The sequence below is a fragment of the Beauveria bassiana genome (assembly GCF_000280675.1).
Source record: "Beauveria bassiana ARSEF 2860 unplaced genomic scaffold BBA_S00011, whole genome shotgun sequence".
NCBI lineage: Eukaryota > Fungi > Ascomycota > Sordariomycetes > Hypocreales > Cordycipitaceae > Beauveria > Beauveria bassiana.
The window spans coordinates 254,106-270,851 of record NW_007930846.1 but is presented as its reverse complement, the minus strand read 5'-3'; the positions used below and the strand labels follow the sequence as shown (position 1 = coordinate 270,851).

Below are 16,746 nucleotides of genomic sequence, written 5' to 3'. Positions count from 1 at the left end.
GGCTGTCACATGCTAAATATTATCAAATGAGCAAAAGGATAAGCCTCAACAACAGTTTTGTATCTAGCTACACGAGCGTTAAATCTGTCCCGTCAGTATTATACTTTTGTTTCTTGAAGAAAAAAAAAAAAAAAACAAGGATGGCGTGCTAGATGCGTGATGTAAGCGACGTTTTGTCCTGGACGAGCTATTCAAAATCATGGCAGCAAACAGGACAAAGAAAAAATTGCAGCAAGATTTTATGGTTGACCCGTGCGCGCATCATCTAATTCCTGGCTAGGATATCGAACTGGGTCGGTTAAATCGGCTTTATGCCCCTGCACGAGTCACAGCGTTATGCGGACCAACAAAGAGTTGAGAAAAGTGGTCAGCGGGTTCCTGACCAATGCGCGATAAATGCAGCGCGTTATTTCATAACGTATTTTCTTGAGCAAGTCTTCTTGTCAACGGCCGCCGGCCACATGTCAACAAGCATGTGGACGCCACCGTAGGCAGTCGCTGCATGAACGAGGAGGAGGAAGGGTGCGCCACAATGCTTATTTTTGGTTCGATAACACCACGCAGAGCCAGGCGTTTTTTCGGCACACATACATAAGTCGACGGCTTTCGGGCAATCCCGCTATTTCTGTTCAACAAGATGTGTTGACAATGAGGTGAGGCTACCTATGGTGATGGGCGCTCGGGCAAGAACGCTATCAAGAAGCCCCATTCTGTCCCGGCCTGCTGTCCATGAGCAAAGCACTTTGCTATCGCCTATCGGTGGAAAGCGGGACACTGCGGAAACCGGCGGCCCCGCCGACAACCAATTGCGCTTATTCTCTGCTAGCATCGTGGGCTTGCATAGAAGGCTTGATAACCAACAGCAGGGCAGGCAGGGCTCGAGGCGATGATGAATGCAGCGAGAACAAATTGTGGCATGAAAGACTTGCACTCTCAAACAACAAGACTCCCGAACTCATTTCGTTGTGTTTCGGGATGGAAGCAGCATGCATTAGCCGTTGGAAATTGAGGAAAATAAGGGCCAATTTACGCTTGCAGGCACATGCAACATGATGGCCAGATCTCTGGCCTATAGGCTATGACCCACAGACTTTCCAGAGCGAATGGATGGGCACGGGCAGACCACGACTCGGGGGCCAAAACTGGCGAGGGCCAGCTAAGTTAGTTACTGATTACTGGTAGTTTGCCCTATCGCACTAACTAGCTCTTGAGCGGTAAAGGACAATTTTTTTTCCCTTTGGTAATGCGAAAATACGTTGGCGCTGGCATGTGATGATGGTCCCCAGCCAGGGAACACAGGGGAGCTCCAGTTTTAAAGCTCTCTGACGGTCTGACCTAGACACACTTTGTTGAGCAACAACTCCGTTTCGGGACGAGCTAGTCTATGGGTTTTCTATCAATCACAGGCTTGTTAGGGTGACAGCGGAGCCAGGCAAGGCACCGGACCCTTTGTTGCGATGGCGAGCCCCGGCCTCACAAGCCCTTGCTCGCCGCAATCACACAATGAAACGGGACGGGGGCGGCGGGACGACCAGCTGTTCCGAAGATTTGTTGCAAAAAACTGTCCGGCGGTCGAGCGACCACATAGGCCGATGTGATGGAGATATATAACCCTGTCGACCCGCCCTCCTCCTCGAGGGCTCTTGTTGATACTTGAACCCAGACCGTTTTCTTGACTTGTAACTATACAGAGATTGTCAAGCGTACTATTACAGACACACACACACACACACACCTATTGCCTGCACATTGTTGCTGCTAGTTTTGTGTCACATTGAACAACCACCATTGTTCCACACCATACCTACCTACAGCCATGTCTCTCACTTACAAAGCCCTCGTCGTCGTCGTCGCTGCGCTCGCACAGCTCACCGGCGCCTTTGATCGCAACGACCCGCTCGACAGCTGCCCTCCCGCCGCGCGCACCATTATCGAGAACCAGAGCGCCTTCAACTCGACAGGCGAGACGTCCTTTAAGCTGCTGCCGGCGGCGAGCAGCCAGTCCGGCGACGACGACTGGCACCTCGCCCTGACATTTCGCGACGAGCGCGCGCAAAACACCCTCTACAGCTCGTCGCAAACCCGCCAGTCGCTCGACGTCATTGTCAGCGTCCCCGAGCGCTTCCCCGGCAGCGAGGCCGGCAAGCAGACCAGCCTGTGCGTCTACCGCCTCGAGCAGCAGAGCGCCGCCGCCAACGCCAACGAGCAGGCTTCCTGCACCGGCATCCTCAGCGATGCGTGCATCAGCGCATTAAACAGCGTCCCTGCTGCCAGCGATGGCTCCTGCCCGGTTCCTGATATCGCGGGCGCATGCGGCGACGCCAAGGTTGTTGGATGTAAGTGCCGATATTATCTCTATCTCTCTCTCGCGCGCAACAAAAGGAGTTTTTTTAAACCGAAAAAAATGCAGCTAGGTGCTAACAAAAAAACGCAACAGCAACCACTACGCCTGTCGTCTTCAACAGCACTCTCTGTTCTACCAATGCCACCATTCCCCAGTCCGACGCCATCCCCGACGGCTACCAAAATTACATTACTTTTGCGTCGGGCGAGCTGAACCGGACCGACGACAGCAGGACGTCCTTTACCGTCTACAACGAACACATTGTGCAGCCGGTGCCCATTCTCCTCACGGCCAAGCTTGGCGCCGGCGCCGGCAACGCCACCACCAGATCCAAGCTACTCTGCCTCGCGCCGAGCAAGGTCGTCCAGGGGAGCCGCACAGCCGTGGTGACGGCCGCGGCCGGCGGCAGCACTGCTGCGAGCCTGCTCGGCGCCGCCAAGCCGGTGTTGGTCATGAGTCTGTTGGCCAGCATCCTGGCGGTGACGCTGTAAAAAAAGAAGAAGAAAAAACGATGCAGCAAAACATGATGATTTATGCGACCAATGTCGCTTTGGCTTTTGAGCAAAGGGAGTTTTGAGGAGTTTTTCTGTTGCCATGATACGACTACGATACCATCATGCAGCACAGTTGATTTGTTTTCTTTTTCTTTTTTTTTTTCTAATTTGGTCAATACCCAATAAAGCAAGCTTGGATAGCTGCGTACGAATACATGGAATTTAATGATGCAGATAAAAAACTCGGCTACGCACAAAGTGCGTTGCATGGAATATAATGATGCTAATCAAAACTTGGAAATACTTCTGAACTCGTGTCATCATATCCGTGCAAAAGGTATAAAACATTTTGCTCTAAAACTAGCACAGCAAACAACACGATTCAAAACAAAACCTAATCATGTTCAATTGGACCACAAGTGGTTGATTGCCTCGGTTATTACAACGCTTCAGTGTAAGCCAGGAGCCTGAGGGTTAGGTACCTAGGCGCTAAAAGAAACAACTCTTTTTTGTAGGCGCCGTTTGGCCGACGGAAGAAGTTGAGCAGATCAGACGAAAAAACGCGCCGAAAAGGCAGTAAAAAAAAAAACTAATCCCGACCCCGTTTGTTTATTACCAGGCTCTCGCGATCAAGTCATTAGTTTGTTGTTTTCAAAAAAAAAAGGGGGGCCCGCAGCGGGCTTGCATTCTTGCAAATCGGATGTCCGTCTGCTTTTTAGCATGCCCGTCTCCTGCTGCCCCGAGGCCGCCGCCACCCGCAACGGTCGCTACGACCAGCCCGCGCCGACGGAGCCTTGAAGAAGAAGAAGAAGAAAAGAAACCCCCCCCCCCCCGGCTGAGAGAGAGCAAATAGAGTACTCTGTACATTGGTGCCCTGAATCCGGCTGGTCACGACATGACGTGTTCGGGACAACGAGACTCGTGCATTGCCTTTTGTTTCTTTCACCAGGTGTCCAATTTGTCCGAGACCGTAGGCAGACGAATGACGAATGCCGCAAAATGCGATCCCTCGGATCTGATCGGCAGTGCCGTAGAATGACAGTGCAAAACTGGCTGGGCGAGCGTCATGTATTAAATAGTCCTTTTTAAGGTGCAACTTAATTTTCCCTTCTATCAAAGGTGCAACTTAATTTCAAGTCGAGCGGTCATGGCCGCCGGGACCTTCCTCAGGCACTCACTACCTATCCACACATCCAAAAGTCCATGATGAGCTACCCGGCATCGTAAAGTGGCAAAAAGTGGCTCTCGAATTTTTAACATTAACAAGACAAAAGACAAAAAAAAAAACATCTTATGCGGGGTTTCTTGATGCATGTAGATAATGTGTTTTTATACTGTATTATACCTTGTTCAACAATTGCTCACACGCTGGTGCTTTGACTGCTTGTAAAAATACACATATTTGCTAACAAAAAAAAAAAAATGTGTGGGAAACAAGAAACAGGCCACGAGAAAAGAAGAAAAAGAAGGTCTTCAAGGAGTGTACATGTCGTCTTCCTCAATGCTGCTTCTCCGGCATATCTGGATTCACCACTCGTAATACCTGGCCCCATTCCGACGAGGTATCCTCCAAGCTCCCTATGCTGTTGCGGTACAGGTTCTTGTTCTGCCCAAACGCCCCCATCCGCGAGTCTTCCGACGCGCTCGTGTTGTCTCTCTTAATCGACGTAGCTCCGTTGGCGGTACCAAAGTAGTCGACTACGCCCTGCACCTCTTCGCTCTGTCTTCTGCCGCTGTCGCCGTCATCATCGCCCTTGTACCTGTTGCGGCGCCAGACCATAAAGGCAATCAATCCCACAAACACACCGGCCGCCGACCCGCCGACCGCGATGCCCACAATGGTGCCCTGCTTCAGGCCAGAGCCGCCGCCGCCGCCGTTGTCGTCGCTGTGGGGTGTAGGCGAGTCCGTAGCCGAGGGTGTGTCATTGTTGTTGTTGTTGGGGTTGTCGGCGACGGCGGCAATGGTCGACACGGCTGGTGTGCCAGTTACTGTGACTGTGCGAAACGTCGCGGGATTCTCCTCTATTATGGACGAGGCCGGCGCCTCGACTGTCTGGATGATTGTTCTGGACTCTGCATTCACCTAGTGGGGTCTGTCAGCCGAGGTGCTCGCGAGACCATGCTGAGCAGGTGCTTTAAAGTATCGACGTACCTGAGTAACTGTGACCACTTTTGGTGGGGGTGGAGATGGACTTGATGAGTCTGACGATCCAGAGCTTACTGATGGTTGTGGTTGTTGTTGCTGTGATGGTGGTGATGAGGGTGGTGATGATGAGGGCGGTGATGAGGGCGATGATGGCGATGATGATGAAGCGGGTGCGCCCTTGACCATGTTTCGGTCTAATAAAATGTAGGAATACAGCCCATCACTGCCGCATGATTCTTGAGGGTATCCCGGGCAGGGCTTGTTGCAGCTGCCGTCGTCTGTCGTCGAGCTAGGCGTCGTGTCGCTGCACCAGCACTGGTCATCCTGAACCACGGCGTAGGCCGACTGACCCCTGCACCTATCACCGCAGGCCCCCCTGCTCTGGTAGAGACTCGAATCTGAGATTGAAGTTCTTGTTAGCCCGTTTTCCCATCCCTCTCCGCGTCGCCAAAAAAAAAAAAAAAAAGAAAAGAAAAAAAGAAAACAGCGTCAAAGGGTTGTTGTTACGCACATGATTTCGAGGAAGCCGTGTTCGTCGTTGAGCACAAACTTGACAGTGCTGCCGCCTCCAGCACTACCAGGGGCAGAAACGACGCAAAGTACACGATGCGGACCATGACCATCGATGCCAGCCACAGCTAGTAGTGATGTTTGTGTGTAAATGCTTTCGCAATGTTGGCGAATCCTACGACCGAGGGCAACTTTCTGACCCCAACTGACAAAAAGGCGAAGAGAGCAAAAAGGAAAAAAAGAACAACAATTCACATATCTGACGCCTTGTTTTGAGCACAGGCTCGACATAATAAAAGGAGAAAAACCTCTCACACAACAAGATTAGCCCCGATTGCAACGAACATAGCTGAACCGGCGCAGCCCAAGTGGGCAGGCTAAACCAGATGGGTATGTTTTTAAGGTTTGTGTCGAACGATCCGACACATCCCCGCCCACGGACGTATGGGGCAGGCCTTGGAAAGAAAGGGCAACCGAGCAGGGCAACAAGAGGAAAAATCCACCGACTGCGTCCGCTCTTCATTCGATCAGCGTTGGCTGCGCCGCAAACGGCAACGCGGGCGAGCAAGTGTCTCTGATAGGCTGCCACATCACACCATGCGCATACGGCATTTAGCATCTGAGCGACGGATGGGTTGAACAATCTTGTAGTTTCCAAACGGGAACCAGTATAGTTCTCCATGGCTTCATTGTGCGATTTGTGCTTCCCGAGCTCGTCAAGACCGCCGCATATCAGCATCCATGTCGCATCTTGGCCGATGTTCTCCCGGCGCAGTTAGGTTTGGGGTATGCAGAAACAAAGAGCGGAGCCAATCTAAAAAGCTTGCCCCCATGTTATGCAGAAAAAATACTTCTTTCTACTTCAACACTTGTTACACCGGAGCGAGACATTGGACGGGAAAGCTGTCAAGCTGGAGTCTCTGGAGTCTCCCCCGTCCGACGATGGTGGAAACTCGTGTGTTGAGCATCTCCATGCGGCTTGCATGTCATTATCCGGAAGAAAAGATGATGGGAGCGGGGAAGTCCGATGAGCAAAAAAGCAAAAAAAGCAAAAACTCGAATCGCCAGCGTTTTCTGCTTGCTGCTCCTTGAGCTGCGTCAAGATGCAGTCAAAAGCCGGAAGGTTCCAAAAAAAAAAGAAAAAAAAAAAAACTCCGATTGCGTCCTCGCCTACTTCGGCGGAACAGGACACACATCTGAGCACGGATTACGGATCCATAGCATAATGTTTCGAGATTGCCCTCTGCAGTGCAGCCATGGCATGTATATAGCTTGCTTACCTTTGGAAGGTATAAACCGTAAGTAGATAACTGTATATTTCGCCATCTTTTCGAAAGCATGAGGTCATAAGTCTGGTTCGCGTAAAGTCTGCCCGAGTTTATTTTTCTTGGCTATCGTTAACAACCACATCAGTCGATCCTCAGTCAGACAACCGCGCCACCCCCGGATTAGGCGAGAGGTCGCTGGCCGGCACTAGCATGGTAGCGCAAAGCAGTCAAAACGTCGGCCCCAAAGGGAAACTCGTTTCCTGAAGATTCGTGGCCGTTTCTGATGGCAGTCTGGTCGCTGGGTGTGAGAGCCAGTTGTTGTCTCACTGGTAGCATGGCAACATGAGCGAGCCGTTTGACAGGAATGTGCACCAGGCTCCGAAGCTTCAGTCGCAGACAGAAAAAACGCTCGGTTCATTTTTTTTCTCCTTGTCTTAATCATTGTGCAAACAATATCCCCGAGTGTTTTTGTTCGCTCCGGCTGCAGCTGGTAAACGCAGATGCCGCACGGGAAAAAGGAAACGATCAACATAGCTGCATCGTTTTCATCATGCCGAACAAATACCATGGTGGCAAAAACAACGTTGTCGCCATATTTCTCGAGCGATGGCCTCGAGTCTAGCGTTCTTCTCTCGGCGCATGCGGGCCGACAGCTCGAACCGGCGGCGTGCACACGCAGTTCGGCGGACAATCAATAGTCACGCCATACGTAGCTCAGTGTAGGAAAACGTTTGTGTTATAATCTGCTATCGTAGGCCGTCTAGAGGTGGTGACGCCGGAAACAAGCACACGAGCCATGTCCCAAGAAGCAGAGGAGTCCATATGCTGCATATGGCCAAGCGTAAATCTTGGCGACCTCGCTAATCGTTTACGAGCCGAAGCCATTGCCAGACGGACGAAGGAATGCTGGGGGAGGAATTGGGAGGCAAAGGTGTTGCCATCAGCCCTTTGCCGTTTGGTCTCAATTTTCTTGGCGGGACAATAGGACAAGATTAGATGGGTATAATTGAGAAAAAGTCAAATAAACAGACAGTACTTTGATCGGTGTGGATGCCATTCATAATTCATTATCTGCTGGAATGCGGGAAATCGAGGGCTGCTAGGCGACGCCCACCAGCATGCGATGCAAAGTCCCGGTCCGCCTCCGCAATCCAGTCTTTCGAAAAGTACCAAGTACTGCCCCTGGCGGAATAACAATTATACGGACCGTTGAAACGTGGCGTGCTGACAGAGTCGCTAAAGCTGTTTCGTCGGCCACAGGTCACCACGCCACATTAAAGTGGCGTCGCCCTTAACGCGTCAAGTCGCGTCTCCCACCCACCCAAGCCTCTGGCCAATCCCCATCTCCGCAATCACCTCGTCTGCATCGTTTACCATAGATTCTTCTTGTTTTGTAAAGACCGAGTTGGATCCTCGCATTTGCCCAGCATGCTGCGACAAGACTTTCACAGCATCGACCCGAGTCGGCGTACTGTCATTGACCATCGGCGCAAGCAGTTCGCGACGGCCACGTACAAGGAGGCCGAGTACAATTACCGCCTCAATTTTTACGCGGACCCCCCGACCGCAGACATTACTCTCGAGCAGTTTGAGCAATGGGCCATCGATCGGCTACGCGGTATGTTTCCTCCCCATGTCAAATGTTTCTGCGTCATTGCCCGCAAGCGAGCGAAGCAAGGCCCCAAGACTTAACGAGGATGCAGTCCTGGCCGAACTCGAAGCATGCTCCTTTCGCAACAAGTCCCCCGCCGAGACGGCCCTACACATGAAGCCGATCCTCGAAAAGTACCTGCCGCTCGACTCCAACTCATCGGGCTCGACCAAGCTCGCCGCGCAGCGCCAAAAGGACCACTACAGCCACTTTATTCTGCGCCTGGCCTTCTCCTCGACCGAGGACCTGCGTCGGCGCTTCGCGCGCGTCGAGACGATGCTCTTTCGCATCCGCTTCAACAACGACAGCCTCGCCGACCGTTCCGCCTTTGTGGCCGGCCTCAACTTTGACTGGTGGCACCCCGTCTCGGACGAGGAGAAGCGCAAGTACGCCGCCGAGCTGGCCGCCATGGCGGGTACCTACCAGAAGAACGGCAGCGGAAGCGCAGAGGACGAGGGCTGGTTCCGCGTCGACTGGGAGCGCGTGCCGGAGCTGGTCGAGGGGCGTCGCGTGTTCCTCAAGGCCGGCAAGGCGTTTGTGCCGGTGCGCGAGCAGTCGAGCATGGTGGTGGCCGAGTTTACAACCAGGCTGGAGAAGCAGCTAGCGGTACGTTGATACGAGGTTCCTTGAAATGCTCCCTACAGGGCGAGCGAGACCTTTTTTGAAAAAGCATCACTGACCACCCACAGCTTACGGCGCGCGCTCTCCCCCGCCTCGACGAAGACGACCGCCTAACGCCCATCCTCAACCACCTGTCCAAGAACTTTACCACGCCCGACTCGGCGTACATGTCCAACACGGCCGCGCCCGACGGCGCCGTCATCTCGGCCGCGCGCATCGACCACCTCTCGCAGCACTTTCCGGCGTGCATGTCGCACCTGCACAAGTCGCTGCGGCGCGACGCGCACCTCCGGCACTACGGGCGGCTGCAGTACACGCTGTTCCTCAAGGGCATCGGGCTGAGCCTGGAGGAGGCGCTGGCGTTTTGGCGCGGCGCGTTCCACAAGGTGACGGACGACACGTTCAACAAGGAGTACCGGTACAACGTGCGCCACGCGTACGGCGACGTGGGCGGCGACTCGAACCGCCGGGGCGGCGGCTACAGCCCGCTGAGCTGCCAAAAGATTTTGCTGGAGCACCCGCCGGGGCCCAACGAGGCGCATGGCTGCCCGTATCGCCACTTTAACCTGGAGAATCTGACGGCGCTGGTGCAGTCCATGGGCGTCAACGACCGCGGCGTGCTGCAGGGCGTCAAGGAGGACAAGGACACGCAAAAGTATCACATGGCGTGCAACCGGTAAGTTTTTCTTTTTAGCCAGGGACGAGAAAGCGTGGTATTGAAACAACAGTGGGCTGACTGGACGTACTTGTTAGTGTGTTTGAGCATTTGCACAAAAAGGAGATTCAAAAGGCCAAGGACGAGGGCATCATGACGGCCAACCAGCTGGAGACGATTGTGCACCCGAATGAGTATTTCAAGCGCAGCTACCTGCTGAAGAATCTAGGTAAAGAGGGTGATGCCAAGATGGAGGACTGATGAATCTGATTAGTCTAATTTCGCTGCATGGTCTCAAGTTTTGTTTCCTTGGTCGAGTTTGAATGGAGTTTATGGCGTTGGATTGGGGACGTTTGCATTTTGGGGAGGATTCGGGACATTTTTGAACATGAGTATATGCATGATGAGCCTGGCAGTGTAGTTATTTAATTCATATTTAATTTCAAGATGTCAAGTCAGTGACGACTACTTGTACATGTCGTGCATTGCAGATGGGCCTCCGACTGGCATCCTGATATGTTCTCTCTCCCTGGTCATGTACGTTTATTGCATGCTTGCTCTCAATTACTTTGCCTTGAGCGGGATTTCAGTTACCATCTGCCACAGGGGAAAGGCTATACGAGGCGGGCCAAGACAATAGCGAGCTTGATGAGTGTATTCGGTGCTCGTCAAGCGGGAGGATTTATCCCGACGCCCAATGTGTACGAGGCTTGTCGCAATATTCTGCAAGAGAAAGCGCGGTTCGTCAACTGCACACTCCCCCTCCCCCTCGCCTCTCGGCACTTGTCATCCGCATCATCGTCGTATGCATACCGAGAGTACCCCAAAAGCCACATGCTGCACGGTGACGACATGCCCGCGGGTTGCCTGCAGCAACGACATGCACTCCTTTTTTGTTAGACCTCGATATAGCAATATTGACTATCCATCCCGATATATCTTTAATATAATTATATTGGCTTCTTTATAAGGAGCTACAAGGGTGCTTGCTGCCTTGCTATATTCGTATACGTGAGTGCTTGGCACAAAGGGGGGGGGGGGGGGGGGGTCTATCTTCGTGATGCCCAGCGGGTAGGGTGGTTGAATGACCATGGCCGCGCGTTGCAATTGCTTTTCTAGCAACTATCCGAGTACATGGGCTGCTTACTCGTAACTGTTGCGTGATTTGTCTGATTTTATTTATTTTATTTTAATTTTGAAGGGGAAAGGGGTCCAATCTGAGAAGAGGTCTTCCGAGCTCAATTGCGAGGCTTGATAGAAACTTCAATGCGTTAATTGACTCTCCCAGACAAAGAAAGGAAAGCATGTTCTTTGTGGCGAACCTGACTGACTCTTCTGTTGGTCCCAAAACCCTGGCCAAAGCAACCTTTTCCGAAACCGCAGGCGGCAGCCCAAACGGCGTGTTTCCGGGTGCGAACGCTGCCGGGTTGGTGGAGAAATCCTGCTTCACCTTGGCTTCTTGGGCCTTTTTATTTTGCTTTGCCACCTGGGGGTTTAAGTTGTTTCTAAAAAGCTAGGCAGGTAAATTAGTTACCTCGATGACCTTTTTCTCCCCCTCCCCCCCGTCCAAGCAACAGTTCTTTTGATACATGGCCAAGCGCTGGGAAGGGGGGGGGGGGGGGGGGGGGGGGGGTTGGCACGTCGCAGAGAATGTGTTGGCGCACGGAGGCAACCTGTTTCTCTAATAAACAGCTCATTCTTCATATTCTTCATGCAACTACCGTCCGATTTAGCATCATGATCCGAGTTGCAGTCAAGAAAAGAGCAAAGCGCGTTTGACAAGTAGTGGCAGCTCGGACGCTTAAAGAAAACAGAGAATAGCAAATGACTTTTATTTTACCATCCATCATTCAGTTTCGCACTAGTTGCTACAGACCGACAGGGCTACTAACTCATAGTTAAGGTGTGCGCGTCCGAGCTTTGCTGAAACAGGCTAACGAGAACAAAGCAATGATGGTTCTATTGTATCGTTGGTCTAGAAGCCCCCTCCCTCATACATAAGGTTTTGCCGTTTTTTTTTTTCTAATACAGCCGTGCAAAAAAGACCGACTCGCGAGAACTAGGTATTTATTTGGTCTCGGCCGTCTCGGCCAAGTTCATCTGAAATGTTTTGCGTTTCTGATCTGCGGGTGCATCAACATGCACCAAAACCACACACACACACCCCCCATTCCACAACATTCTTAGTAGTGTTTTTTTTATTCTTAATATTAGTTTAATCTTTCTTTCTTTTTTCCGCATTTATTATTTTACTATTTCAATCGACCCCTATGCATCGCTAGACTACGAAATATAATGTGGTCAAAGTCAGGGCCCGTATCCGCAATCGACAACATTAGAAACGTGAGCCCATCGTCGTTGACCCGCCTTGTCGGTACACTAGCGAAAGCGAACAAGTCCCTCGTTTTACTTGAAAAGACAAGAAAAATAAAAAGAAAGGTACAGCGGATAACCGTTGCTGGGCTCCTAGCCCTTCTTACACCGGATCCGAGAGGCTGTAATGAAAGTTTTCCTTTCTTGTTCCTTCAACGTCCACCACACCTTTGTGCCAGTATTGCGGTTTCATCTCACCACTCGACCAAGTTTTCTGACTTGCTCAAAAATGTCACTCTCCTCGTCAAACCCATCATTCTATGCAGAGTAACTACTGCGTACGCTGTTTACTCGGGGTCAACTTTCATTGCTCCTCGTGCCAGAAGGCGCGGCGATGAACTAAACTCCCGCTCCGCCCCCGGGCTCCGTCGTGCGCGCCGCGGGAAACTTTTCTCGTACCACCTCAGCGGGCGGGAATGACACAAGGCGTTTGAAGACTTGGTCGTGCAACGTACACGTATGAGTACCTAGTTTAGGGCCGTAATACATGGGAAGGCTACGCCGTTTCTGGCCGCAACATGCGAGGAGCTAGCAGTGAGGCTGGTGTTCTGCTAATATTTTAGCCAGCCCTGACTGAGCCAAAAATGTCTCTATACCGCGGATGGCTTACCAGCGACGCTGTTGTAGCGCATAATTTTCTGGCTGTGTTATCAACATGGCTTGCCTGCCTCTGAATACATATACCACAAACGGAGTATACATTGGCAGTGGGTAGGAATAGAGGTCAGTTGGTTATTAATTTAAACCCTGCCGCGTAACACGTTGATCGGGCCAGATTAAAACGGAAAGATCTAATATTCTATTTTTCTCTTTTTAAATACTTTTGCTTTCTTCTTTTTTTGGTCTTCTTCCCTTGATCCGCCATTCTTTGGTACTTGCTCCCCACTCATCAGTCAGCCAGCCCCCTCCCGGTTAGGTGGTTGATCCAGGGCTGAAGGACCAAAAAAAAAAAAAAAAAGAAACCCTCGACGAAAATAGCAACATTTCCACCCAGCAGCAGGGGGTGGGTGGAAAGGTTATTTGATACAACGATGGATGCTATTTTCAGTTTATTACGTCTTCCTTGAACGATGCTCGTAAAAAAACACGCTAAATCGTAAAAAGGGAACAGGAAAACGAAAGAATGAAAACAATAAGTCTTAAAGTAATTGATGAGGGTATTTCCTTAAAAAAGAAAATCTTTTTAATAAAACGGGAAATGTCTCACGGATCCCGGCAAGCGAACAGAACGTACAGCCCTCCCGACACCCGACACCCGACAAGGTTCCCCCCCTGGGAGGCTTTCTTTCCTTCTTGCGTGGGCACAGCCTCGTCGGGCCATGATGCATGTTAGCAGCACAGCCCTGGAAGAAAAAAAGCGAGTTGGGTGTGAGGTCAGTGATGCTGGTGCATATGCAAATCAGCAAAAGATTTACCCCGGGATTTCCTCCTCATCTTGACAATTTTCCGTCTTTTCTTCTTCCTTCTTTTATATTTATTTGTGCGTCGTATCACTTTAGATTCCAAAAAAGACAAAAAATCAAAAATAAAACCGTCATCTCGTAATGACGAAATAAAAATTACCGAACCCAGATTCTAGAATCCCCCCTCCCTCCCCCCACTACCTGCTTCTCTGATATAATATACCCTTTATTACTGCGCCACGACTCTGGCCATTAGTGTAATATGATACAAATGTTTCAATATCTTGATTTGATGACGGGTCGGTCCTTGACATGTGCTCCTGCTAGAAAATGAGCCCCCGTTTTTTCCTTCTTTTTCTTCTTTCTTCTTTTCCATAAAAGCTTTTTAGTTGTTGCTTCCCAAAACGCTTTCCATTATGCGTTTATACTCTAAACTGATTCGTACAGCCCTATGCGTCGCAGTTGAACAATAACCTTGAATGCAAAGAAACCGAGTAACATGACAACTTGTAGAGGGGGGGGGGGGTGGGGGGGGGGGCTTTTTACCCGCTCCGTAGCCGCACATTTCCCATTGAATGAATGACTTGTTGTCGATGCCCTCGGCAACGTTCCGTGCCGTTGTTGAAAGTCGGCAAGTCATTGTCTAGAAATACGGGTGAAAAATGCAAAAAACACAATTTTTATCTGGCCGTCCCGAAAAGCAACAAGTTATCGATGCATTTTCAGGTATCGTCTGTTCTTTTTTTACTTCTTTTCTTTTTTTTTTTTTTTGACAAGGGCATCTTTAGATGGAACAGACAGACCCTGGCCTCATCGCCTCGCCTGATCCCGAGGCTCTCGCTATTTTTGCACACTGGCGCCAATGCAAGGTAAAACCACAATGCGCATTTCGCATAACCCCAAAAAATCGTGTGCGCGATGATTTGTTCAACATCAAGCCACGTTTCGGACTTCGATTACGGGCATGTCCGACTGCACGTAATCACAATGCAGGTAATCAATCACACTGCACGTCTTGCACAGTTTTAGGCCCAAATGAATTCGAGTGTAGAAGTAAGAATAAAGCGCATGGCATTTCTGGCCTCGGCCAAGTGGTATCTCAAGTCTATCGCTAAAATGGTAAAAAAGAAAAAAATGGCTATGTATAATAAAATGAAGATGAAAATGAAGAAAGCAAATGACCAAGTACACACAAAAGAAAACAAGGGTTGATAAATATCCAGGACATGTTCAACTTGTCAGTGAATAAACAAAACATCTCAACGCCCAGCGTTTAAAAGGATAAAAAAAAAGGCATCCGAAAAAAGAACGTTTCATTTCTCGTGTATGCATGGGTGCATACCCATCGCAAGGGTATGCCTGTCATTTCTGCATCGTTTGGCACATGTCCATTGGTCGTGCGTTCTGCAGCAAGGGTGTCTAGAGTTCTGACCACGTCATACTGCATAGTGCGGTGATGCTGACGTAGGTCATTTGAGCCCGCATCATCCATCACGCAAACGGCACAGGAAGAGCAAGAAAAAAAGACGTCGAGTTTGTTTGTCGTGGTCAATCGTGTCTCGGGTGGGAAAATGTTGCATCAAATATCGGTTTCCTTTTGTTTCGGGCTCCGACCGGGCCGCCAGGGCTAGGGGAGGCATGTGGTTTGAGACAGAGTGGGCTGCATGTCGATCAATAGCCTCGGTGGCAAACAAGCCGGAAACAAATGTAAGCAAAAGACGGAGACGTTGTCGAGTAATGTTGACTTTGGGTAGCCTTGCTGATTCAGGCGCTGCACTTTAGACCAGATGTTAAGTAGTGAACAGCAGGTCGGTCGGATGGTGTCTAAATTCCACCACGGACGCATAATTGCGTATAATATGGTCGTCTTGGCGTACTGATGGCGACTGCAGCAAACTTGTCGTGTGGTAGAGTGCTTCAAGGTGCATCAAAAGCTGGTGAGACTTGCTCACACAGGGTTTCGTGTACGAGATACCCAGGCTCCGTCGAGGAGGCTTCTGGGTGGACAGGGTAGAGGCGTCGGCGCTTATTTGTAGCCGACCGTCTTGGCGCAGCGCTCGCAGTAGTAGAGGTTGTGGGAGATGCGGACCATGCCGGCGGCCGAGATGTCGTCGGTTGTGGTGGTCTCGACGGCACGGGCGCAGCGCATGCAGCGCAGGACCTGGACAGAGGCCGAAGGAGGGTCCATGGTAAAGGCGGCGGTTGTCGATGAGGTGGATGACGAGGAATCGGAGTCGCAGGCGGAAGACGAGGAAGAAGAAGCCGACGATACTGAACCGAAAGAGGCTGAGCTGTGTCCCGCAGGCATGATGAGGGAGAGGCGAGGGAGGGAAGCGTGGTTGGTGAACTCGGGCATGTGGACTATTTTGTACTTTGGTCGGGCGCGCAGTGGTAAGCGATGGTGAGAGGGTGTGGTGTTGGGTATGGCAAGGCCGAAACTTGGGAGACAATGTCCTGCGCTTGAGTGTGGCTGAGGGGAGCACGGATGTTTTCTTTTTTTATTTCTTTTTTTTTCTCCCCTTGTGCGTGTGTCTTCGTCCCAAGACGGGCGTCAAGATGAAATATAAACCTGGTTTCAAGACGAGAGATTGAGCGGGTGTGCAATGTCGGAGAAGAATTACACCCAAGAGCTAGTCGAAACGATGCGAATAGAATGCTCGGATCAGCTATAGAAGACTTGGTCCAAAATGGCTGACTCGGGGGTGTGATATAGGCAAAAAGTGGCCGGGGGGGGTTCAGGACAGAGACCGGCGCAGAAAGAGGTTCAAGATGATTGACGTTGACGAGGTGGGCGGAATTTGTGTGTGGGTGGGTGGTGGGTGTGACCAGGGCGTGTAAGAGATATATACTGCAGAAATAAAAACCAATAAAAAAAGGGTGGCGGCCAGGCAGCAAAGGTCGAACCACTTTGGGCTGGAATAGAGGTGAGCAAGGATATGGGTTGGATTTTTTTTTCTTGCAAGGGTATGAATATGATCTGACGAAAACCGAGCAAGGATTTGAAAAAATGGTGGGAAGGTGAGAGATGAAATAGACGGACAGCGTAACTGGGCAAGAGCGAGAAGAAAGCAAAGAAAGAAGAGAGGATGCAGGTAATAAGATTGCCAGGGGGTGGGGGGGGGGGGGGCGAGGTGGAGGGGTGTACTTTTTTTGGGATGGAGCCACGGAGGTGGGGGGTCTGTATGACTGTTTGTACTTTTTCCTTCTTTTTCTCTCTGTTTTTTTTTCCAGGGCACGCTCAGGGGGCGCCAATATTCTCCAGATGACTCCCTGCCTTGTAA

At 50.9% G+C, this 16,746-nt stretch overlaps 4 protein-coding genes across 4 annotated transcripts; 2 read left to right on the top strand and 2 right to left on the bottom strand.

The window, feature by feature from the left end:
• Window positions 1–1,816: 1,816 nt before the first annotated feature.
• Window positions 1,817–2,835, top strand: BBA_04727 (uncharacterized protein; the record flags this gene model as incomplete). The annotated part of the gene is made up of 2 exons (XM_008599824.1): window positions 1,817–2,336; window positions 2,438–2,835. The coding sequence occupies 2 exons, from the start codon at window positions 1,817–1,819 to the stop codon at window positions 2,833–2,835; spliced, it is 918 nt and encodes a 305-aa protein (XP_008598046.1).
• Window positions 2,836–4,336: 1,501 nt separating this feature from the next.
• Window positions 4,337–5,607, bottom strand: BBA_04726 (ER membrane protein Wsc4, putative; the record flags this gene model as incomplete). Its single annotated transcript, XM_008599823.1, has 3 exons — window positions 4,337–4,921; window positions 4,991–5,382; window positions 5,496–5,607. 3 exons carry the CDS (start codon window positions 5,605–5,607, stop codon window positions 4,337–4,339), a joined length of 1,089 nt encoding a protein of 362 aa, XP_008598045.1.
• Window positions 5,608–8,190: 2,583 nt separating this feature from the next.
• On the top strand, window positions 8,191–9,950 carry BBA_04725 (eukaryotic and archaeal DNA primase; the record flags this gene model as incomplete). The annotated part of the gene is made up of 4 exons (XM_008599822.1): window positions 8,191–8,380; window positions 8,466–9,019; window positions 9,103–9,710; window positions 9,788–9,950. The coding sequence occupies 4 exons, from the start codon at window positions 8,191–8,193 to the stop codon at window positions 9,948–9,950; spliced, it is 1,515 nt and encodes a 504-aa protein (XP_008598044.1).
• Window positions 9,951–15,491: 5,541 nt separating this feature from the next.
• BBA_04724 (uncharacterized protein) lies at window positions 15,492–15,821 on the bottom strand (the record flags this gene model as incomplete). Its single annotated transcript, XM_008599821.1, has 1 exon — window positions 15,492–15,821. One exon carries the CDS (start codon window positions 15,819–15,821, stop codon window positions 15,492–15,494), a length of 330 nt encoding a protein of 109 aa, XP_008598043.1.
• Between the last annotated feature and the right edge of the window lie 925 nt (window positions 15,822–16,746).